Genomic DNA, 25086 nt, shown 5'->3' with positions numbered 1-25086 from the left:
AATCTCTGTCTTAAAAATTTCCATTGACTTGACCTCCAGAGCTGTCTGTGTCAATGAATTCCATAGATTCACCACCCTCCGACTAAAGAAATTCCTCCTCATCTGCATTCTAAAGGTACGTACTTTTATTCTGAGGCTGAGGCCTCTGGCCTTGCTCTCTCACGAGTAATCCATATCCCCCCGTTTCCTGCATATCCACATGCCTATCCAAAAGACTTTTAACGCCACTATCGTATCCGTCTCCACCGCCACCCCTGGCAACGAGTTCCCGGCACTTGGTGTGGAAAAAATTGCCCTGCAAATCTCATTTAAACTTCCCCCATCTCATCTTAAAGCCATGCCTTCTAGTATTTGATCTAAAGAGAAAGGCTTGGGAGAAAGGCTAAAGGGAAGGCTAAAGAGAAAGATCTGGGAGAAAGGCTTTGACTGTCTACCCTGTCTATGCCTCTCAGAATGTTGTATATTTCTACCAGGTCTCCCCTCAACCTCAGCATTGCAGAGAAAACAATCTGAGTCTGTGCGTTTCTTGGTGTTTATTGAATGACTCATCATTCATGCTGCAATGTTAAATACAGTAATTTGGTTTAATTTTTTATATAAAGGTGCTTTTTAACTTCAGAATTCAGTGCAACACATGAGGCATTGCTTTAAACAATGCATCTATGCATTTTGTAATTGCTTCATATTTCTTCACAGATTTACTCATTTTGTGCCCCTTTTTACGATCTTTACATCAGATGAAATTTACAGTCAAGAACAAAATAATTACAGTGTTAAAGAGGGAACTGCAGATGCTGGAGAATCGAAGGTTACACAGAAAAGCTGGAGAAACTCAGCGGGTGCAGCAGCATCTATGGAGCGAAGGAAATCTTCTTCCCACCCTGCTTCCTGTAAGGACTCCATCCCCTACTCCCAATTCCTCCGTCTACGCCGTATCTGCTCCACGGATGAGGCGTTCCACACCAGGACATCTGAAATGTCCTCACTATTCAGGGAACGGGGGTTCCCCTCCTCCACCATAAATGAGGCTCGCACCAGGGTCTCTTCCATACCCCGCAACACTGCTCTCTCTCCCCATCCCCGCACTCGCAACAAGGGCCGAGTCCCCCTAGTCCTCACCTTTCACCCCACCAGCCATCACATACAAAAAATAATCCTCCGTCAGTTTCGCCACCTCCAACGTGACCCCACTACTGGCCACATCTTCCCATCTCCCCCCATATCTGCCTTCCGCAAAGACCGCTCCCTCCATAACTCCCTTGTCAATTCTTCCCTTCCCTCTCGGTCCACCCCCTCCCCGGGCACTTTCCCTTGCCGGCACGCAGCAGATGCAACACTTGTCCCTTTACCTCCCCCCTCAACTCCTTTCAGGGACCCAAGCAATCGTTCCAGGTGCGACAGAGGTTTACCTGCATCTCTTCCAACCTCATCTATTGCGTCCGCTGCTCTAGATGTCAGCAGATCTATATCGGTGAGACCAAGCGGAGGTTGGGCGATCGTTTCGCCGAACACCTCCGCTCGGTCCGCAATAACCTAGCTGACCTCCCGGTGGCTCAGCACTTCAAATCCCCCTCCCACTCCGTCTCCGACCTCTCTGTCCTGGGTCTCCTCCATGGCCACAGCGAGCAGCACCGGAAATTGGAGGAACAGCACCTCATATTCCGTTTGGGGAGTCTGCACCCCGGGGGCATGAACATCGACTTCTCCCAATTCTGTTAGTCCTTGCTGTCTCCTCCCCTTCCTCAGCTCCCCTGCTGTCTCCTCCCACCCTCCAGCCTTCCGGCTACTCCTCCTTTTCCCTTTCTTGTCCCCACCCACCCCCACCCCTGATCAGTCTGAAGAAGGGTTTCGGCCCGAAACGTTGCCTATTTCCTTCGCTCCATAGATGCTGCTGCACCCGCTGAGTTTCTCCAGCTTTTCTGTGTAACCCACAAAATAATTACAGTTCTGTAGTACCATAGGGAAAAGCACGTTAACTATTTCATCCTAATTGCAGATTAAAACTGCAGATGCTCTTGTACAAGAAAGGACACAGTGCACAGAAATTAACTCAGGGGGTCAGTCAGCATCTTTGGAGATCATGTTCTCCAGAGATTGATTGAAAGAAACAGGCCCTTCAGCCCACTGAGTCCATGCTGACCATCAGTCACCCATTCACACCTACTTCTCTGCTATCACACTTTCGCATCAACTCCCTGCTTACCAGGGGCAATTTACAGAGGCCAATTGACCTACAAAGCCGCACGTCTTTGGGATGTGGGAGGAAACCGGGGCACCTGGAGGAAACTCGTGCATTCACAGGGAGACCATGCAAACTCCACGCAGAAAGCACCTATGATCAGTATAGATCCCGGGTTTAGTTTAGTTTAATTTAGTTGAGTTTAGTTGAGTTTAGTTCAGTTTCGTTTATTATTGTCACTTTGACCGAGGTAGCTAAAGTGGATTGCATGCTACCCAGTCAAAGAAAACACTGTACATAAATACATTCAAGCCGATCGCAGTGCACAGATAGAGGATAAAGGGCACAACATTTAGTGCAAAGATGTAACACTGAAGTTTGATAAAGTCTGTTTAAAGATAGTCTAAGATCTCCAATGTGCTAGATGGAGGGCAGGACTTTAGACTTCAGACTTTGGAGATACAGCATGCAAAACAGCCTCTTTGGCCCACTGAGTCCGCGCCGACAAGCGATCACCTGCACACTAGCACTAACCTACGCACGTGGGACTATTTTACCCAAGCCAATTAACCTACAATCCTGTACTTCTTTGGAGTGTGGAAGGAAACTGGAGCACCCGGAGAAACCCATGCGGTCACAGGGAGAACGTACAAACTGCGTACAGACAGCACCCGTAGTCAGGATTGAACCCGGGACTCGGGTGCTAGCGTTTTGAGGCAGCAGCTCTACCAATACGCCACTGCGCCACTCTAAGTGGCGCCCTAAACTGATGTCTGACGTTCTCTGACGCTGTGAGGCCACGGGTCCATCAGCTGAGTAACTACAGTATGCTTTACCTTGCACTAAACGTTATTCGCTTACCATGTGTCTATACATTGTAAATGGCTCAGTGGTAATCGTGTATTGTCTTTCTGCTGACTGGATAGCACGCAACAAAAGCCTTTCACCGTACTTTGATACACGTGACAATAAACTAAATTAAAATTGTAACTGTGCCGCCCGACCTGCTGGGTTACACCTGCACCTTGTGCCTTCGAATTGAAGATTACTTGTGTAACATATGGCTTATGATCGGGGTTCCTTCATTGTGTTTTGTGTATGGTGTATTGTGTGGCATGGAACCAAATTGTCCTATTCTTATACAGTAGAGCCATGAGCAATAGCCTAATCCTTCTGCAGTAGTAGTGCTGCAAGAACAGAGAGAGATGAATTCATTTTGATGAGGTGAACTGAGGCGGTCAGTGTGGCATTTATGTTCTCATTGGCATGTTGTGTTTGTGCGGATACCACTGACTAAACTGCCATGGTAGTGAAGTTGTACTGGAGTCTTGAAGAATATACATACACTGGAAGTATTGGTGTTATTTCTAGTGGTAATGGCTTTTAGTTTAATATGTGCACATTTACAAGATTTTCTATCAGTTTTGTTGGCACCAAGGAAATATTTAACAGTACTTTGCAGCATTTAAATAACCGCATGTACCCATGGAATAAGACTGGAATCTTAGTGTCAAGAATATTTGTGACAATAGACAACAGGTGCAGGAGAGGCCATTCGGCCCTTCGAGCTAGCACCGCCATTCAATGTGATCATGGCTGATTATCCCCAATTAGTACCCCTTTCTTGCCTTCTCCCCATATCCCCTGACTCCGCTATCTTTAAGAGCCCTATCTAGCTCTCTCTTGAAAGTATTCAGAGAACCGGCCTCCACCGCCCTCTGAGGCAGAGAATTCCACAGACTCACAACTCTCTGTGAGAAAAAATGTTTCCTTGTCTCCGTTCTAAATGGCTTTTCCCTTATTCTTAGACTGTGGCCCCTGGTTCTGGACTCCCCCAACAACGGGAACATGTTTTCTGCCTCTAGTGTGTCCAAACCCTTAACAATCTTGTATGTCTCAATAAGATATCCGCTCATCCTTCTAAACTCCAGAGTGTACAAGCCCAGCCGCTCCATTCTCTCAGCATATGATAGTCCCGCCATCCCGGGAATTAACCTTGTAAACCTACGCTGCACTCCCTCAATAGCAAGAATGTCCTTCCTCAAATTAGGGGACCAAAACTGCACACAATACTCCAGATGTGGTCTCACTAGGGCTCTGTACAACTGCAGAAGGACCTCTTTGCTCCTACACTCGACTCCTCTTGTTATAAAGGCCAACATGGCATTCGCTTTATACACTGCCTGCTGTCAAGATCTTTAGCCAATGTTTATGCCTTCCCCCCATAACCCCTGACACCCGTACTAAACACTTGTCACAGGCTGGTCCACCCTTTCAAGTTGTGTTCGTAGACCTTCTTGAGAAGTACATCTTGCCGAGACACTGGAGAAATGTCTCTGGCAATGACTGAAACTACTGTCAACGTATTGCGGTTTGAAATCCCATTTTCATGGCTAGAATCAGATGATTCAAGCAATGTTCTGGGTAGCATGTCAACAGACACACTTTGCTTTCGCAAATGGTGTTCAATCATGTAATCATACTTTGACAACAAAACTACCCACATATACATCCTAAACATGATATTTAACAAGAGCTAACAATCTTGCCAGCAGCAACTGATGGAATTTCTTCACAATGACGATGATTTCATGTGTTTCGCTCTCAATATAAATGTAGTTTTATCCACTTTAATTAAGAACACCCAAAATCCACGCACCAGGCTTTTCCTGCTCATTAACCATAACATGATTGACGAGAATTTGTACGTGGTCATTTCATGCAGTGTGTTTCATGCTCGCTGTCTCTCACTCACTCACTCACTCACTCACTCACTCACTCACTCACTCACTCACTCACTCACTCACTCACTCACTCACTCACTCACTCACTCACTCACTCACCCACTCACTGGCAAGAGCATTGACCCTAGGAAGCAGAGGTGGTTTGTGGGAGGTTGTTTGTCAGACTGGAACCTTACGACTTGTGGTCTAATCCCAGGGATCTGTTATTTTTTTAATCATTTACATAAATAATCTGGGTAAGAATATAAAAGGCGCAGTGATTACTTTTGCAGATGACGCTAAAATATGTGGTTTTGTAGACAGTGAAGAAGGTTATCAAAAATTACAGTTATCCACTGGACAAAGTAGTCCACAGAATGGTGAGTGGAGTTGAATGCAGATAAGTGATTGGGGGGTGGGGGAGAGACGCCAAGAATGAACAGAACGAAGGGGGGGCGGATGAGGGGGGTGGGTTGGGTGAGGGGGGGGGGGGGGGGTGGGGGGGGGTGGGGGGTTAGGGGGGGGGGGGGAGAGGCCTTGCTGCCATCTGTGCCGGACTGGCCGTTACTTTTGTAACTTTGTCAGTGCCAACATGTGGCGGCACTTGCCTAGGTTGTACGCAAAGCAAAGCATTCTGAAGAAGGGTCTCCACCCAAAACGTCACCCATTCCTTTTCTACAGGGATGCCGCCTGTCCCGCAGAGTTACTCCAACGTTTTGTGTCTATTATCGGTGTAAATCAGCATCTGCAGTTCCTTCCTACACAAAGCACATGTGAGAATGAAATATCATTATTCAATTAATCAATTAAGTAATTAATTAATTGATTAATTAATTCAGTAATTAATTATTTGATTAATTAATTCACCTTGACCTCCAGAACCAGGGGCCACAGTTTAAGAATAAGGGGTAAGTCATTTAGAACGGAGATGAGGAAACACTTTTTCACACAGAGTTGTGAGTCTGTGGAATTCTCTGCCTCAGAGGGCGGTGGAGGCCAGTTCTCTTGATACTTTCATGAGGGAGCTAGATAGGGCTCTTAAAGATAGTGGAGTCGAGGGATATGGGGAGAAGGCAGGAACGGGGCACTGATTGGGGATGATCAGCCACGATCACAGTGAATGGCGGTGCTGGCTCGACGGGCCGAATGGCCTCTACTCCAGCACCTATTGTCTATTGTCGTACAAGTCACTCCCGCAGTTTTGTTGGGTCAGGGCGCCTGGTATTCGATACAAATACACAGAGAACCTTTCCGTGAGGCTGTAAACATGACTGATATAGACCAGTGCCGATTCATTGTGCCCCCTCAGCTGACAATGAACCATTTTACATTTCCTTATCACACCTTCCCCTTCCGTATCTCTAGACCCCCCACCCCTAAATCTTAGTCTGAAGGAGGGTCTCGACCCGAAGAGTCACCTGTTCCCTTCCTCCAGAGATGCTGCCCGACTCCAGCATTCTGTGCGTATTTACAGGTGAGTGCCCAGCGGTTCCTCACGCCGTGGCCAAGACGGCTGCGCTGTGAAGCTGTGGACGTGGTTTTGGTGGAGTCGGGGAGGACCTGGGGTTGCATCGCGTCTCCGCTCATCAGTTGCAGCAGCCGCCTGGTTGGCAAAGTCGCATTGAGACCGTGGGGAGGAGGAGATGACAGCTCGCTGCCACTGTCCGCCCGTCCAGGAAGACAGTCATCATCGGCCGCTTCGCACCAAGTAAGTGACACTTCCAATTGAAATCGCCTTTCCACTTTTAATGTTGACATTTGAAAACGGTTTAATGTGTAACCCATCAAATCCTTCTGCAGACGCTGGTTTAAACCGAAGATAGACACAAAAAAGCTGGAGTAACTCAGCAGGACAAGGCAGTGTCTCTAGAGAGAAGGAATGGGTGACGTTTCGAATCTCGTTCCTCTATCCCCTGACTCTCAGTCTGAAGAAGGGTCTCGACCCGAAACGTCACCCCTTCCTTCTCTCCAGAGATGCTGCCCGCCTCGCTGAGAAACTCCAGCATTTTGTGTCCGTCTTCAATAAAATATCTTCAATAGACTCAAAAAGCTGGGGTAACTCAGTTTACATCCTTTGGTTTGTTATTAAACATGGTGAATGTGGGATCTGGGGAACGGGCTGTGCTGCAAAACTCGTTTTATATATTCAGTGGAAGGGAAAATAAAATCTCACAAACTAGCGCCCCGTATTTTGAAAGTAAAAGAATACTCCGGTCAGAATAACCAATGCGATTGACGAGACAATTAGCTTCATACAATGTTGTGTTATTTTAGTTTAAATCGAACTTCCTAGAAGTGGTCAATGGGACTTGGTGTGTGGATGAAATGGCCCGCAGGTTGTTCTTCCAGCGGCATCATGCAATGTACAGTACATATCATTGCCATGTTTAGTAGCCATTCAGTGATTGAGGCAGTGCAGCGTAGGTTCACGAGATTGATCCCTGGGATGGCGGGACTGTCATATGAGGAAAGATTGAAAAGACTAGGCTTGTATTCACTGGAGTTTAGAAGGATGAAGGGGGGGGGGGGGGGGGGGGGGTGTTCTTATAGAAACATATACAATTATAAAAGGACTGGACAAGCTAGATGCAGGAAAAATGTTCCCAATGTTGGGCGAGTCCAGAACCGGGGGCCACAGTCTTAGAATAAAGGGCCGGCCATTTAAGACTGAGGAGAGAAAAAAACTTTTCCACCCAGAGAGTTGTGAATTTGTGGAAGCCAAGTCACTGGATGGATTTAAGAGAGAGTTAGATAGGGCTCTAGGGGCTAGTGGAATCAAGGGATATGGGGAGAAGGCAGGCACGGGTTATTGATAGGGGGCGATCAGCCATGATCACAACGGTGCTGGCTCGAAGGGCCGAATGGCCTCCTCCTGCACCTATTTTCTATGTTTCTATGTAACACAGTTTCCCTTCAAATGTGTCTTCTCGTTCACTGTTAAACGGCTATAAGCAGAAGCGAGGCGCAGCAAACACACCTGCCGGCGAAAGAGGGAGGGGGGGGGGGGGGGGGCTCAATAACAAAAGTAGACACTGGATTTATGCAGATGCTGGTTCAATAACAACCCCGTTTGCCACGTTCCCACACTTAGAGCCACGCCGAGGATCTCGAAGCCCTAGAAAGTTGACCTGACTCGTCCAAGAAGCTGGAATAACTCAGCGGGTCAGGCAGCATCTCTGGAGAAAAGGAGGTGTTTCCATACTTCTTCAGACGCGTTAAGTTGTGACTGTTGTTTTTTTTTGTGTGTGTGTGTTGTAGAATATGCGGGGCTTGACAACGCGATGAGCCCTCGAAGCTAACGGAGCTAGCAACAAATAAGAAGAGGTTGTGTTTGGCCATGGAGAATGTAACGAGTGTGATGGTGGACTTCCTAAACAGTTCCCTGAACCAGACGGAGGAGTTGAAGCCAATGCCCCGCAACACTCTGGAGTACCAAGTGGTCACCATACTGCTGGTGCTGCTGATCTGCGGCGTGGGGATTGCTGGCAACGTGATGGTGGTCCTGGTGGTCGTGAAGACCAAGCATATGAGGACCCCCACCAACTGCTACCTGGTGAGCCTTGCCATTGCCGACCTGGTGGTCCTGCTGGCGGCCGGCCTGCCTAACATCACGGAGAGCGTGGCCGCCTCCTGGGTCTATGGGTACGCGGGTTGCCTGTGCATCACCTACCTACAGTACCTGGGCATCAACGCGTCCTCCTGCTCCATCACCGCGTTCACCATCGAGCGCTACATCGCCATCTGCCACCCCATCAAAGCCCAGTTCATCTGCACCGTGTCCAGAGCCAAGAAAATCATCGCCTTCGTCTGGGCCTTCACCTCGGTGTACTGTGTGATGTGGTTCTTCCTCCTGCACATCAAGCAGATCCCGCACCCGGACGGCACCGAGGTAGTCTGTGACTACAAGGTCTCCAGGAGCCACTACCTGCCCATCTACTTCCTGGACTTCACCATCTTCTACGTGATCCCGTTATTCCTGGCCACCGTCCTGTACGGGCTCATCGCCCGGATCCTCTTCCTCAACCCCATCCCCAACACCCCACAGGACATGGCCAACAACTCCATCCACAAGGGTCGCTCCAACACCCTCAAGACGGCCGGCGGCCGCAGCAAGGGCGCTCAGTCTTCAAGGAAGCAGGTAACAGAGTCACAGGGTGGTACAGTGGCGCGGTTGGTAGAGCTTCTGGCTTACAGCGCCAGGGACCCGGGTTCGATCCTGACCTCGGGTGCTGCCTGACAATAGACAATAGGTGCAGGAGTAGGTCATTTGGAGCCAGCACCGCCGTTCAATGTGCTCATGGCTGATCATCTCCAATCAGTACCCCATTCCTGCCTTCACCCCATATCCCCTGACACTGCTATCTTTAAGAACTGATGCTGGTTTACACCGATGATAGACACAGAATGCTGGGGTAACTCAGCGGGTCAGGCAGCATCTCTGGAGAATATGAATAGGAAGAATCTCGGGTCGAGATCCTCCTTCAGGCACTAATTCTCTGTTGAAACACAAAATGCTGGAGTAAGTCAGCATCTCCGGAGAGAAGGAATGGATGACGTTTCTATAGTCTGAGGTCTAAAGAAGGGTCTCGACCCGAAACGTCACCCATTCCTTTTCTCCAGAGATGCTGCCTGTCCCGCTGAGTTACCCCAAATTTTTGTGTCTATCTTCGGTGTAAATTAGCATCTGCAGTTCCCTTCTAACGCTAGAACTAACGTGAATGAGTGATCGATGATCGGTGTGGACTCAGTGGGCTGAAGGGCCTGTTTCTATGCTGTATCTCTGAACTCTAAACAGTGCCACACAGGAACAGGCCATTCGGCCCACACAGCCTGTGCTGAACGTGATGGCAATAATCGGTCAACGAGCCATTATTTTCTGGTCTCTGACCTTCAATACTTTGTTCATTATTTTTTCATCGATTGGTTCCAGATGATTTAGATACATCTTTTTGCACACTCTCTATAACGAGGAAGATAAAATTAATATGAGATTCGCCCATTATACACAGCTAATAAATTAAAGTATGCACTGGCATGCAAAGCACACATCTTGTCCAAGAAGCCAAACTTATTTCCATAATTACATTAGCTTAAAAGTGCAGCAGATAAGTTATACCCACTATTTGAGAATAAAGATTGAAATTGTATTTGGTTAGCACCTGGAGAAACATAGAAAATAGGTGCAGGATTAGGCCATTCAGCCCTTCGAGCCATTCAATATGTTCATGGCTGATCATCTACAATCAGTACCCCACTCCTGCTTTTTCCCCATATCCCTTGATTCTATTAGCCCTAAGAGCTAAATCTAACTCTCTTGAATACATCCAGTGAATTGGCCTCCACTGCCTTCTGTGGCAGAGAATTCCACTCCAGCATTTTGTACCTATCTACGGTGTGAAACAACTTCTGTAGTTCCTACACATAGAACTAGTGTGAATGGGTCGGCATGGACTCGGTGGGCCGAAGAGCCTGTTTCCATGCTGCATCTCCATAGCCCAAGCTAAAAATAAGTTGCCGTGTCTGATTCAACTTTTTTTTTCAATAATGTCGAAATTCTAACAATATCACGCAATGATTTGGTTGTGGCTATAAAAGTACTTCCCTCTTTGGCAGACTGAAGTATACGGTGGCTTTACTTTAACGTAGAAGCAAAGAACTGCAGATGCTGACATATCCCAAAGATAGACACAAAGTGCTGGAGTGATTCAGCGAGTCAGGCAGCATCTCTGGAGAAAAAGGGAATAGGTGACTGTGACCTTCTGGTTCGGGACCCTTCTTCAGACTGAAATCAGGGGTGAGGAGAAGTGGGCGGGAGTTAGGGGTTAGGCACTTTCATACAAGGCGAATCACACATATTTGTTGTAATTTGAGATTCTTGAAAGGACTTCCGCAGGTTGCAGTTGGTGGCGACATGGGTTCAGTACCCAACGCCAAAGTGAATGCATTTAACATTTTACAAAAAGGTTGTTGCACAAAATCCTTTTTTCTTTCTCTGCAATTAATATGTGTCCAGAATTTTCTATTAGTTCTTTTTGCCTCCGATATTCAATGCATCATTGTTAGCCTGATTTAAAATTACAGTTGACTCCAGTGACCAAAAATGCTTGTGCAACTGCAGTGAAAAGACTGAGGACACAGTCGATCCCTGCATTTAAAATACAAGTTAACCTGAGGCATCCCAATAGCTTTCCTTGCACAGAGGTGTACTGTGGTTGAAAATATATCACACATCAAATATCATATATTATATACCATATATTATATATCACATATCACATAATCATATACTATATATCATATATAATGTATCATATAGTATATACTGTATTATATATTATATATTCAACCACAGTTATCCCGACTGTCATGTCCATAGCTGCCTTGTACTTATTACTTTGTTTAGTTTAGAGATCTAGCATGGAGACAGGCTCTTCGGCCCATCAAATGTATGCTGACCAATGATCAACCATACACCAATTCCACACCAACCAAAGATCACCCATTCACACCGGTTCAATGTCATTTCACTTTCACACACTGGGGACAATTTTACATTTACACCAAAGCCAATTAACCGACAAACCCGCACGCCTATGGGATGTGGGATGAAACCGGAGCACATGGAGGAAACCCACGCGGTCCCGGTGGAAACGTGCAAGCTCCATGCACAGGCAGGCAGTTCCCGAGGTCAGGATCGAACCGAGGTCTCTGGTTGCTGTGAGGTAGCAACTCTACCAGCTACACCACTGTGTCGCCCTGCATTTGGTCGGATTGCATTTGTGTAGGGTCTTATCTGATATGATTGGAAAGCATGCAAAACAAAGCTTTTCGCTCTACCCAGGTATGTGACGATAATTAACTGAATCTTGAACCTAAACCTCGAACACATGTTTATGTGAAGCAGAAATATGTTACAGCAACATAAAACATGTTCCAGGTGAATTATACATTTGCTGTGGTGCATTCAACAAGAATGATTTCTGAATCAAATGGCTTGGTAAAAAAGTAAATAAAATTGAAATGAAAATGCTGGAAATTCTCAGCAGTCAAATGGCAACTGTGGCGAGAGAAACAGAGTGAACATTTCAGGTTATTGACCATCAGTATCTCCAGTACTTACTCCTGTACGTCTTTGGAGTGTAGGAGGAAACCGACGATCTCGGAGAAAACCCACGCAGGTCACGGGGAGAACGTACAAACTCTGTACAGACAGCACCCATAGTCAGAATTGAACCCGGGTCTCTTGCGCTGTAAGGCAGTAGCTCTACAGCTTCGCCATTGTGCTGCCCAACCCCCCCCCCCCCCCCCCCCCCCAAAAAAAACCCATTTTTGATTCAGTATCTAACGTTGAGTGATTTCAAACCAGATCTCACATGAGATAAGTACTACAGGTGGCCCCATTTATTCGTGAGTGGTTATGTTCAAATGCAGAGCCATCATAGAGTTTTGTATATTAAATCATGTAATCTAAAGGCCAAGTTTCCATTCGCCTTTCTAATATTTTTTTTTGTGGCTGAGTATTAAAGTTTTAGTGATTTATGCATTTCAAAATGTAAATGATTTAAAGGACACTGTTTCTCGATTCTTGTCAATAAAATAGCCTTCCTTTATTTATAGATCTAAAGATAATATCTCAAACTCCCACATTGCATTACATTTGATCTGACACCTTGTCAATGTTAATTTTTCAACTTCCCTCTAAACCAACCAAACAGTCAGCAAAGTTTGCTTATTTAATTTCACAGTTTGGATGCTTAGATCTTTATTGCTGTGCCAAACTCATTTATAGCTCCCGAGAGGCCAATAAACAACATTAAACTAATCAGGGAATGATGCTTTTGTTAGATACAGAATGCTGGAGTAGCTCAGTGGGACAGGCAGCATCTCTGGATAGAAGGAATGGGTGACATTCTGAGGAAGGGTCTCGACCCGAAACATCACCTATTCCTTCTATCCAGAGATGCTGCTTGTCCCGCTGAGTTTCTCCAGCATTTACCTTCGATGTAAACCAGCATCTGCAGTTCCTTTCTGGTGCTTTTGTTCCTAGTCTTGTCTTCTAACTCCCAAACAATTACCAACTCCTGTGTTAAAGTTACCTTGAATTCCATTCTCTTTAACTATTTTTTGCTAATAATTAGTTGCACAGATTTATCAAATTATATTTGAAAGTTAATACCTCCATCAACCCAATAAATGCTTTGCATTCATCTTTATGCATGTAATTTGGACAATCAACCTCTCACAAATTTGTGTTGATCAGTTTGGTTCAGTGAATATTTAAGTGTTCAAGACCCCAACAATAGGTACCGGTAAAGAATGATATTAAACATATCTGTCAATGGTCATCTGGCTTCATCCACTAACACTATTGAATAGTCATGCAAAGTTGTGGAGTAACTCTGCGGGTCAGGCAGCATCTGTGGGAAACAAGTAATTATTTGGGTCAGGCTTCAGACTGAAGATTTGTCTGAAGAAAGCTCACAAATTGCAACATCGCCTATCGACGTTCGGGAGAGATGTTGCCTGACCCATTTTGTTACTCCAGCACCTAGTGCCTTTTTTTTGTAAACCAGCATCTGCAGTTCATCATGTCTACCATGGAATAACAGATGTTATTCACAGCTTTCCAAATTGGGAGCCATGACAGTATAAATGTCAATTTGTTTTAACTTGTGATAGAATCTCGACATAGTTACAAGATAGTGTAACTAATTCTTGTAACTAATTCTTCTCATAGGTAGTGTTAAAAATCTGCAATTGTCATCCTCAGACATTTGTTCAGGCTAGATCATGAGGGGGGTATTTAGAGAGGATATAGGTACTATAGACCAGGCTTTAGAGTTACAGAGAGAAAACATGGCCTTCAGCCCACCAAATCCGTGCCGACCAACAATCACCATACACTAATGCTATTCTGCACACTAGAGACAATTTGCAAGTTTTATCTAAGCCAATTAACCTACAAAACTGTACGTCTTTGTAATGTGGGAGGCAACTGGAGCACCCGGAGAAAACTCATGTGGTGACAGGGAGAACGGAAAAAACTGCGTATAGTTAGCATCTGTAGTCAGGATCCGAACGGGGGTCTCTGGTGCTGTGAGGCAGAAACTCTGCCGTTGTGCCACTGCGCCACGCTAAACGTTAGGGGGAAATTGAGGGCAATGGGACTCTGGCACAAAAGAGATGTCTGGGGCAGATCACCCACGATCATACTGAAAGGTAGAGATGGTGCAGGGACCAAGTGGCTATCTCCTGCTCCTACTCTCTTCCATCTTATATATGGTCTCAAAAGGGTAAGGTCCACCTTTTGAACTGCTCATGAGTGCCAATATTGTGGTAAACATTGACATTAATATAAAGAACCGTACACAGAAGACTATTCTCTACCTACGAGCAAGTATCATAGAAGTTGCAAGTGTTAGAGCCAAGGCTTGGCCAACAGTAAAGGACTTGGATTTGATTATCTTCCACAATTTGCTTGGGTCCAAGAACTACACGAGTCATCGTTTCATTGCACGACTCAGTAACAGCAACAAACCTGATATCAAGAGTCAGTGTTTTATTGTCACATGTCCCAGATAGAACAATGACATTCTTACTTGAAGCAGCACACCAGAATATGTAAATATAGTACTGTAAACAAGATAATAAACTGGAAAAAACCCAGTGCATATATAAATATACCATATATATATAGTTTGTTCCATATCTCTCTACATCATAGTCTATATCTCTCATTGCCCTTTGCCGTGACTTTCAGTCTGAAGAAGGGTCTTGACCTGAAACGTCACCCATTCCTTCTCTCTGGAGATGCTGCCTGTCCGCTGAGTTACTCCAGCATTTTGTATCTATCATCTGCTGTTCCTACCTACCTACATATATATATATATATATATATATATATATATGTACATATACACATGTACACATAAAAAACAAACAATAATAGTGCAATAATAACAATAGTATATGTAGTTCAGAGCTTATTGGATGTTGTTGTGTTCAAGAGCCTGATAGCTGTAGGGAAGAAGCTAATCCTGAACCTGAACATTACACTTTTCAGGCTCCTGCACCTTCTTCCCGATGGCAGGGTGAAATGAGCGTGCGTAACGCCCCAACACAACCCTAGTATGGCTTCACTTGGTGCCATGTGAAGAAGTGGATTCAGTATGTTACCTGGTTCTGCCTGGACCTGCGTTATTCCAGTATCTCGGAGTCAAGTCCTAGATTTGAGATTCTTAATATATTCTTATATTAATCTGGAAGAATCATTCTCCAGAAATGGTTTGATTCTACTTACTTTAAGCATGGGTTTTAGCCGGCAAATATATATATTTTTACAGGCGGTTGACAGCTCATCATAACTATTAACATGGTTAAAATGTGAGGAATTGAAAAATTAAGTAAACACTAATGGAATATTCTCTGCATTATGCAACAAATGATTCATCTTAACTTATAATAGTAGTGCTTGAAATTGCTTGCTCTCTGACTGTGACCAGCGTAAGCACAGAAAATTGATTGCATTGTTACACCTCATTCATTTTCCTTTCATTATTTCTTTGCTTTCTGGTTGATGGGTGAGATTGGAAGGTGGAAAATGGCCAAAGTGCATGAAATGTTTCTTCCCTGGCATTTGTTTCCTTCCACATCATATTATGCTGAAGAGTTCGTCCCAATCCATGGTACTACATCATCAGTTACTCGGGTAGTGAAAGGCCTGGATAGAGTAGATGTGGAAAGGATGAATCCATTAGTGGGAGAGACTAGGACCAGAGATCACAGCCTCAGAATTACAGGACATTCTTTTAAGAAGGAGTTGAGGAGGAATTTCTTCAGTCAGAGGGTGGGAAATATGTGGAACTCATTGCCACAGAAGGCAGTGAAGGACAAGTCAATGGATATTTTTATGGCAGAGATAGATAGATATATGCGGGTCAGGTAGAGGGAATGGATGGGTGACGTTTCGGATCAGGATATTTATTTCTTGGGGCTGATCTGAAATGTCGCCTATTCATTTTTCCACAGCGCGGCACATTGGCTCAGTGGTAGAGCTGCTTCCTTGTAGCGCAAGAGACCCGGGTTTGATCCTTAAGGGTGCTGTCTGTATAGAGTTAGTTCATTTCCTCGTGACCTGAGTGGGTTTGCTCCGGGATCTCTGGTTTTCTCCCACACTCTAAAAACGTATTGGTTTGATTGCAAATTGGCTTTGGTAAAATTTGCAAATCATCCCCAGTGTGTGTAGGATAGTGTACGTTTGTCCCTAGTGCCTGTAGGATAGTGTAAGTGTGCGGGGATCGCTGGTCGGCGTAGACTTGGTGGGCTGCATCTCTAAGCTAAACTAAGTTAAATTAAAGATTCTCCCTAACCCATTGAGTAACGGTTCTTCTTCTTATCGAGTCCACACACACGATTAGAAGTTGGTCAGCCGGAGCTGAACGCATTTCTCGGCATCTGTATACAATGGTGTCTGCCTTGCGCTTCTTGTGCTTCTTGTGCGTGGTGGTGGACAGATTGGTGGAAACAGGGCTGCGACGTGAACGCTCTTCCCTTGACCCCATTGAGGTAGTCGAACACTTGGTGTATGGTTTGCATTTGGCAAGCAGGGTTTTTGAATTGCTGTTCCTATACATAGATTTGGGAGCTGTTATTGAAGGAGCCTTAACAAGTTCAGTTTCTTTTTATACAAGAGTCAAGAGTGTTTTATTGTCATATGTCCCAGATGTGACAATGAAATTCTTACTTGCTGCAGCACAACAGAATATGTGAATATGGAAACATTGTACATAACGGGGGGAAAAAAGAAAAAGTTCAATAAATAACAAATATAGTGCAAATAACAAATAATAATATCGTATTTTGCAGTTTAGAGCTCCTAGCTTATTCCTTGTGTTTAATAGCCTGATGGCTGTGGGGAAGAAGCTGTTCCTGAACTTGGACGTTACAGTTTTCAGGCTCCTGTACCTTCTTCATGATGGCAGTGGTGAGATGAGTGTGGCCAGCATGGTGTGGGTCCTTGATGATTTGGGCTGCCTTTTTGAGGCAGCGACTGTGATAGATCCCTTCGACGGTGGGGACTGTAACCATGATAGCCCAGTACTGCAGAGCAGTAGTTTGTAGTAACGAGAAATGCTTGTTCATCTCACAAGGAGCAGAATTAGACCATTCGGTCCATCAAGTCTACTCCGCCATTCAATCATGGCCAATCTATGTTTCCCTATCTTATCCCCATTCTCCTGCCTTCTCCCCATAACCTCTGACACTCGTACTAATCAAGAATCGATCTATCTCTGCCTGTAAAAACATCCATTGATCTCTGGCATGAGCTAACACGGGTGCTATTCTCATTTATTCTCCACTTGAGTTTCTTTTCCACCGAAGTGGAAATTCTGTTACCCAGAACAAATCTCTGTCCCGCTATGCTATGGATCAAAATGGTGATAAAATATTCAGCAGAAAACAACACAATTTCAACCTGGTCAGTAAAATAAATTGGTTACCAGGCCGTAGAATAAATCTTCCCCGTTAGCAGGTCACTGGTTGGGTTGATGTTTAAAGAAGCTTTGACAATTTGTGCTGTGCCTCTTTTGTGAGGTACATTGCTCTGATATGTGTGTCTCATTGATAGTCATAGAGAATGGAAATAACCCATTCGGCTCAACTTGCCCACGTCGAACAACATGCCCCATCTACACTGGTCCCACCTCTCTGTGTTTGGCCCATATCCCTCTAAACCTGTCCTATCAATGTACTTGTCCAAATGTTTTCCGCTGCTGGCCCTTTGGCCCACTGAGTCCACGCCCACCATCAGTCACACATTCACACCAGTCACTTTCAGGCCTTTATAATATATTTTCCGTACCTTTATTCAATTCCTTCTGTCCGACAAAACGTTCAAAAGTGCCATTTCCAATAACTAGCCACTGCCAGCAGTGAATGGAAAATTATTCATGGTATTAATATCTTGAATTATTCTAACATTGATAATGAGATCTTTATATTATTGCCCTGCCTGTCCTGCCCTTTGATGACAGATGACTGCCTCGATTCTAACCTATGATTCATATTCCAATAGATCAAAATGTCAGATGGCCCCCTTATGTTCTCAAAATAAGCTGGCATTGTTCAGATCAGGCTCATTATTTGTTGCCAAAGACTAAACCTGCTGCTTATTGCTGAGAAGGGGCAGGTTCTACAATGCAATTACTTAATAGTTTCAGTCATGCTCGGTGGGTAGAAATCTAGCTACTGACTCAGAAGATTATAGTTTGTTCCTTTCCAAGGTTTTGAGTCAAAAATATCTGTGGGATATTGGGATGCAAATCTAACGTAATGAGATCTTAACTCATTAACCTCGCCACTTCTCATGTGCAGATGCTATTTCCAAGGAGGACATAGGATTTCTTCTAGTGTCTTGGCCAAGTTATCATGTTCATAATAAGTCATAGGAGGCCATTCGACCCATCGAGTCTACGATTCCTTATGTCTTTAGTGTTTTCCCACTCACTAGGGACAATTTACAATTCAACCGAAGCCAATTATCCTGCACACCTGTAGGCCTTTGGATTGATGTGGGAGGAAACCGGAGCACCCAGAGAAAACCCACTCGGTCACAGAGGGAATGTACAAACTCAAGATTCAAGATTCAAGAGAGTTTATTGTCATGTGTCCCAGATAGGACAATGAAATTCTTGCTTTGCTTCAGCACAACGGAATATAGTAGGCATGAATACAGAACAGATCAGTGTGTCCATATACCATTATATAAATATACACACACATGAATAAATAACCAGATAAAGTGTAAATAAACAGATAATGGGCTATAAATGTACAGAGTACAGACAGCTCCGTGCAAACAGCACCCGTGGTCAAGATCGAACCTGGGTCTCTGCCGCTGTAAGGCAGCAAATCCACCACTACGCCACTGCGATGCCTCCCTAGGTGTGCATAAATTGGCACAGGGTTCGATCCTGACTACGGGATGCTGTCTGTGCAGAATTTGTTCCTTCTCCCTGTGACCGCGTGGGTTTTCTCCAGGTGCTCCGGTTTCCTCCCAAAGATGTGCATGTTTATGAATTAATTGGCTTCTGTAAATTGTCCCCAGTGTGTGGGATAAACCTAGTGCACGGGTGACCGTCGGTCGGCACGGACTCGTTGGGCCGAATGGCCTGTCTCCATGCTGTACTCTAAAAACGAAATGCCCAACCTTTCGATGAATCCTCCCATAGAAATAACCCTTTCAGTGAAATATGTGCGTTCGCTAGCGGTCCACTTGCCAGTGAATGGTCAGAGAAACACACCCACCCATTCAAAATTGATAACTAATTTTGTTTTTTTAATTTTTTCTAGGTCACGCAAATGCTGGCTGTGGTAGTTATCCTTTTTGCCCTCCTGTGGATGCCCTACCGAACCTTGGTGGTGGTCAACTCTTTCATGAGTGCCCCCTACCTGAACACTTGGTTCCTGCTGTTCTGCAGGTTGAGCATTTACCTGAACAGTGCCATCAACCCCGTCATTTACAACCTAATGTCACAGAAGTTTCGGGCTGCCTTCAAAAAACTGTGCAAGTGCAAGCAGGCAGAGGCCGAGAAACCCACTGCCTACAACGTTCCTGTTTATTACAGTGTGATGAAAGATACTTCACACGAAAGTCCTGACCATGACCTAACGGAGCAAGAGGACATCAATGGATATCCAATTTCCAACAAGGAGATGCATTTCAATAATTCTTGTGGCCAGAAGAAGTGATATTCATCCCAAAACTAGCATGAAAAAAATTAAATGTTTAAGAAGGAACTGCAGATGCTGGAAAATTGAAGGTAGATAAAAATGCTGGAGAAAATCAGCGGGTGCGGCAGCATTTATGGAGCGAAGGAAATAGGCAACGTTTCAGGCCAAAACCCTTCTTCAGAAGAAATTAAATGCCTACTTGCCAAGAATATGGTTTAAGTTATTAATTATTACCCTTTCCTACCTGCGAACATTACTTTCATGTAGAATTTCCATTCTTTAAATATACTCAAGAAAATTATTTTCAGCACCAGTTATGTTTCAAATCACAACAAATTAGATCATTGATCTGATCTGTAAATAAACGCTGTATTATAATCATCTGCCTTCAACTGATCAGCTTAGTTTAGTTAGGTTTAGTTTAGAGATACAGCGTGGAAACCGGCCCTTCAGTCCACCAAATCTACGCTGACCAACGATCACCCGTTCACACTAGTTTTACGTTATTGCACTTTCGCATCCACTCCCTACACACTAGGGGTAATTTACAGAGGCCAATTAACCCGCACATCCTCGAGATACAGAAGTTAGTGGTTTTGCAGGTAGTGAAAAAGGTTGTGAATGATTGCAGCAGGATCTGGAGCAATTGGCCAGGTTGGCCCTTGGTGGGCGAGTTGGGCTGAAGGGCCTGTTTCCACACTATATCACTCTATGACTCTATGTGGGGAGGAAACCCACCCGGTCACAGGGAGAACATGCAAACTCCACACAGACAGCACCTGAGATCAGAATCGAACCCAGCTCTCTGGCGCTGTGAGGCAGCAGCTCTACCACCTTGCCGCTACCTGCTCCCATGTTTAAATAACCAAATATAGCCAAGGAAATACTTATTTTCTCTTTTAATGAATCAGTTATGTTTTTAAATAACAACAAATTCAACATTGATCTTATATTTGAAAAAAAAAAGATATTGTACAGTATTATATAATCACCTGCCTTTAACAGATCAGAAGAAAAATAGTATGGCTCGTAAAATAGGAAAGGTGTTTATTTATCCGTTTTTATACTTGATGTAACAATAACATGAGAAATCTTTTTGCCTCCACAAGTTTGTTAGCATCTGCATCATTAAAGGTGTGTATTATCCTGGTAATTCTGATGTAATGCGTTAGTTCCTAATTATCGGAACATATTCATTTTCTATGTTATTAGAATAAGAGTAAGAGAATGTGCAGAATGCTTCAGGAACTCAGCCATTTTAAATATCCATTAGGAAGGGGTGTTACAAATGTACTTACACAGACAGACATAATACCACAATACCACTATTCCTTCCCCTTAGTCCAGTTTAATTTAGTTTAGAGTTACAGTCGGGAAACAAGCCCTTCAGTGCATCAAGTCCGCTCCGACCAACGATCCATACACACTAACACTACCCTACACACACGAGGGCCAATTTTGCATTTACACCTGGCCAATTAACCTACAAAAATGTACATCTTTGGAGTGTGTGAGGAAACTGAAGATTTTGGGAAAACCCGCACAGGTCACGGGGAGAACGTGCAAACTCCGTACAGACAGCACTCGTAGACACCCTTAGTCAAGATTGAACTGGACCTCTGGCTCCGTAAGGCAGTAACTCTACCCCTGCTCCACTGTGCCACCCTTTGCAATTGGAAATTCTAAATTTGGCAATTTCAGGCGCTCTAAAACAAATCAGCATATTTTTTTAAAATAACTTGCTTTATTCTTTCAATGCTTACTTTTTGGTAGCTTTAAGACAATCGTAAATAAAAGCAAGTGCCATTTTATTTTAGCTTAGAGTTTAATTTAGGGATGTAGCACAGAAGCAGGCACTTCGGCCTACTGTATCCATGGTAACCACCGAGCACCCATTGATCATCCGAGATTTCTAGATCATCTATATGTGTTAAATAAATTATGGTATTTTTCAATAGCTTTTTGTTTGCTTAACATTGACAATAGCTTTGAATAAAAACAATCCAAAAATATAATGGGAGCAAATATTGTTTTATGAGTTAACTTTTTTTTCTGTTGCACTCAGAATTCTAAAGTTAATCCTGGTGAATCTTGTTGTGAAGTTTAAGATAATTATGCTGCTATGTGTAATTTGCTGATGTTGATATAGAAGTGCCCTCAAAAAAATGTTGCAACTCCGAATATTTATTAGACTTTTTATTGAACAAACTGCACTTTCAGTGAATGTTATTATTAGATCAATATTTATAGATTAATTTATTGGCCTTGTTATGTATTATTGACATTCCTGTATCGGCACTCTGCAGTAAGCATTTGTGTTTAAAATGCAAGCAATCACTTGAGTGTACAGAAAGCATTTGTGAATTGGCATTAAATAAAAAGATATACATGCTTGTTTGCTGTTACTTATGTTGTGTGAGACAGCATTTAAATGCTGATTAGATATATTAAAGATACATTTATTTGCTTAATGTACTTTTGCTTGTAATATTGATTTATTGTATGTCTGGATAGAGATATTTTTCACTGGAATAGATTTGTGATCTTTTTACTTATGTATGGTATAAATTAAATGCTTGGAAGATGTTGTATATGTGCTGAATTGTAAAGTAACAAGAATGTGCGTTGCATTATGTGTATGTTGCTGTATTTAAGCATTGTCTACTGAAGTGATAAATAAACACATAACTCTGGTTGATATTAGAACATTGCATATTGTGTCATTTCTTAAAACTAATGCCATCGAATTGCAATACCTTAATTTACTGCCTTAGAAGTTGTAGAGTAAGATAAGGAAACTGCAGATACTGGTTTACCAGGCAAAGACACAAAATTCTGGAGTAACTCAGCAAGGGATGTAATGCTTGGCTCTATAAGGCACTGGTCAGGCTGTTTTTGGAGTATTGTGTGCAATACTGGGCACCATATCTGAGAAAGGACGTGCTGGCTCTGGAGAGGGTCCAGTGGAGGTTTACAAGAATTGTCCCAGGAATGAGTGGGTTAACATATGATGAGCGTTTGGCAGCACTGGGCCTGTACTCGCTGGAGTTTAGAAGGATGGGAGGGGAACCTCATTGAAACTTACTCAATAGTGAAAGGCTTGGATATAGTGGATGTGGAGAGGATGTTTCCACTAGTGGGAGAGTCTAGGACTAGAGGTCATAGCCTCAGAATTAAAGGACGTTCCTTTAGGAAGAAGATGAGGAGGAATTTCTTTAGTCAGAGGGTGGTGAATCTGTGGAATTCTTTGCCACAGATGGCTGTGAAGCCTAATATAGATATTCTTCAGACAGAGATGGATAGATTCTTGATTAATACAGTTGTCAGAGGTTATGGGGAGAAGGCAGGAGAATGGGGTTAGGAGGGAGAGATAGATCAGCCATGATTGAATGGCGGAGTAGACTTGATGGACCGAATGGCCTAATTCTGCTCCTATAACTTATGATTTCTTAAAACGAATTATTACTACTTTCCATATAATTGTCATACCTAAATGTATTGCTTTAGAAAATGCACAGCAAGAAAAGTTGTAGAGGCAAGGGAACTGCAGATACTGGTTTACCAAGCAAAGGTACAAACTACGAAAGTAACTCAGCGAGTCAGGCAACACCCCTGGAGTACGTGGATAGGGACGTTTCGGGTCAGGACCCTTCTTCAGACAGAGAAGGTTCCCGACCCAAAGCATCACCTACAATGTTGCTCAAAATAGACCAATGGTTACATTGTGCGAACAGGTCTATTTATCATCATGGCACGTTTAATCTCCCTTGCATCAACTGCACATGACACAAAACTCAACTGAACTGTTAAAAGATTTGTAACTATCGATAATTCATTCTTCACTAAACAAATGAAATGTCAAGTATATCTTGCTTTGTAAAGGTGTACAAAATACTGGCGTAACTCAGCGGCTCAAGCAGCATCCCTGGAGAAAACTCCGCCCACGGTTTTGTACACCTCTATAAGATCACCCCCCTCATCCTCCTGCGCTCCAAGGAATAGTCCTAGCCTGCTCAACCTGCTCAATGGTAAACGCTGTTAGCTTAAGAGTAACTCGGGAGACGAACTTGGAACATTGCAGAAATGGCAAGTAAACGTCAACTTTAAGGGCTTGTCCCACGAGCATGCGACTGCATGCGGCGAGCGCGACCAAACCGGAAGCGGGGGCCGCACGGAGGTCGAGTGAGTGTCAAGTGAAGTCCGGCGTCGAGACGCTGCGTACGCCCGTCGAGGTGACGCGTACGGCGTCGAGGCAGCTGCGGGCCGGCAGGCCGTTGCCACGCGGAATTTTTGAACACTGCCAGTTTTTCGGAGCCCCGCGCGATGTCGGGACCAGCTCCGCGCAACTCCATACGTCTCCGGCGATCGAAGTGGAACCGGCCCTGCGAGGTCTTGCGGCTCAAGCGACCACGTTAGGTCGCGCTTGTCGCATGCAGTCGCATGCTCGTGGGACTGGCCCTTAAGTCATACCTGTGGGAACTCGGTTAAACTCTTGATCATAAACTTGGAATTTCGTACACAACCACGAGTCTTTCATTCGGGGTCACTCGTGGGTCAACTCGCACCGTGAGACACGGCCATTAGGCCCTTGAGTCCAGGCCACATCCTCACAAAAAAAGGATATATTTATCAATGAAAAATCCCACTATATTTATCAACGGGCAATTCCACCATATTTATCAATGGATATTCCTACCATAAGTTTAATCAATAATGTTTAATCGACAATGTTTTCACATGTTTAATCGCTAATGTTTTATTATTAATGTTTTATGTGTCATTCCTAACAGTCACTGTATGTCATGTTGTCACTTGCGTGCGGAGCACCAGGGCAAATTCCTTGTATGTGAATACTTGGCCAATAAACTTATTCATTCATTCATTCAATCATTCATTCATATTTAGCAATGGCCAATGGCACTGTAGTTAGTTATCAGCGGATAATCCCACCATTTCCCAATTGCTCAAAAATGGGAATGCTGAGAGTGTTTGTAGGAATGGGATATTTTGATTTGGAGGGAACTCTGCTATTCTTTCTTTGCTTGTCATTCTAGCTGGGGAGTAATGAGATGGAAAAGTATCCCTGGTCTCTATTATTGTGTTTACCTGTAAGCACAGAACATTATGCAAAGAACCTTACAGAGAAAGGTTGAATAAGTTAGGTCTTTATTGTCTGGAGCGCAGAAGGTTAAGGGGGGACTTGATAGAGGTCTTTAAAATGATGAGAGGAATAGACAGAGTTGATGTGGATCAGCTTTTCCCTTTGAGATTAGGGAAGATTCAAACAAGAGGACATGACTTCAGAATTAAGGGACAGAAGTTTAGGGGTAACACTTCTTTACTCAGAGAGTGGTAGCGGTGTGGAATGAGCTTCCAGTGGAAGTGGTGGAGGCAGGTTCGTTGGTATCATTTAAAAATAAATTGGATAGGCATATGGATGAGAAGGGAATG

At 44.1% G+C, this 25086-nt stretch overlaps 1 protein-coding gene across 1 annotated transcript; it reads left to right on the top strand.

Annotated features, from left to right (window-relative positions):
* The first annotated feature begins 5813 nt into the window (after positions 1-5813).
* Positions 5814-22335, top strand: LOC129707483 (thyrotropin-releasing hormone receptor-like). Its single transcript, XM_055652539.1, has 3 exons — positions 5814-6610; positions 8161-9040; positions 19255-22335. Exons 2-3 carry the CDS (start codon positions 8240-8242, stop codon positions 19651-19653), a joined length of 1200 nt encoding a protein of 399 aa, XP_055508514.1. The 5' UTR covers positions 5814-6610; positions 8161-8239; the 3' UTR covers positions 19654-22335.
* Positions 22336-25086: the final 2751 nt, after the last annotated feature.

Source organism: Leucoraja erinacea, chromosome 21 (assembly GCF_028641065.1).
Source record: "Leucoraja erinacea ecotype New England chromosome 21, Leri_hhj_1, whole genome shotgun sequence".
Classification (NCBI taxonomy): domain Eukaryota; kingdom Metazoa; phylum Chordata; class Chondrichthyes; order Rajiformes; family Rajidae; genus Leucoraja; species Leucoraja erinaceus.
Note: the sequence above shows the minus strand (reverse complement) of the source record. Positions and strands in the feature narration are given on the sequence as shown.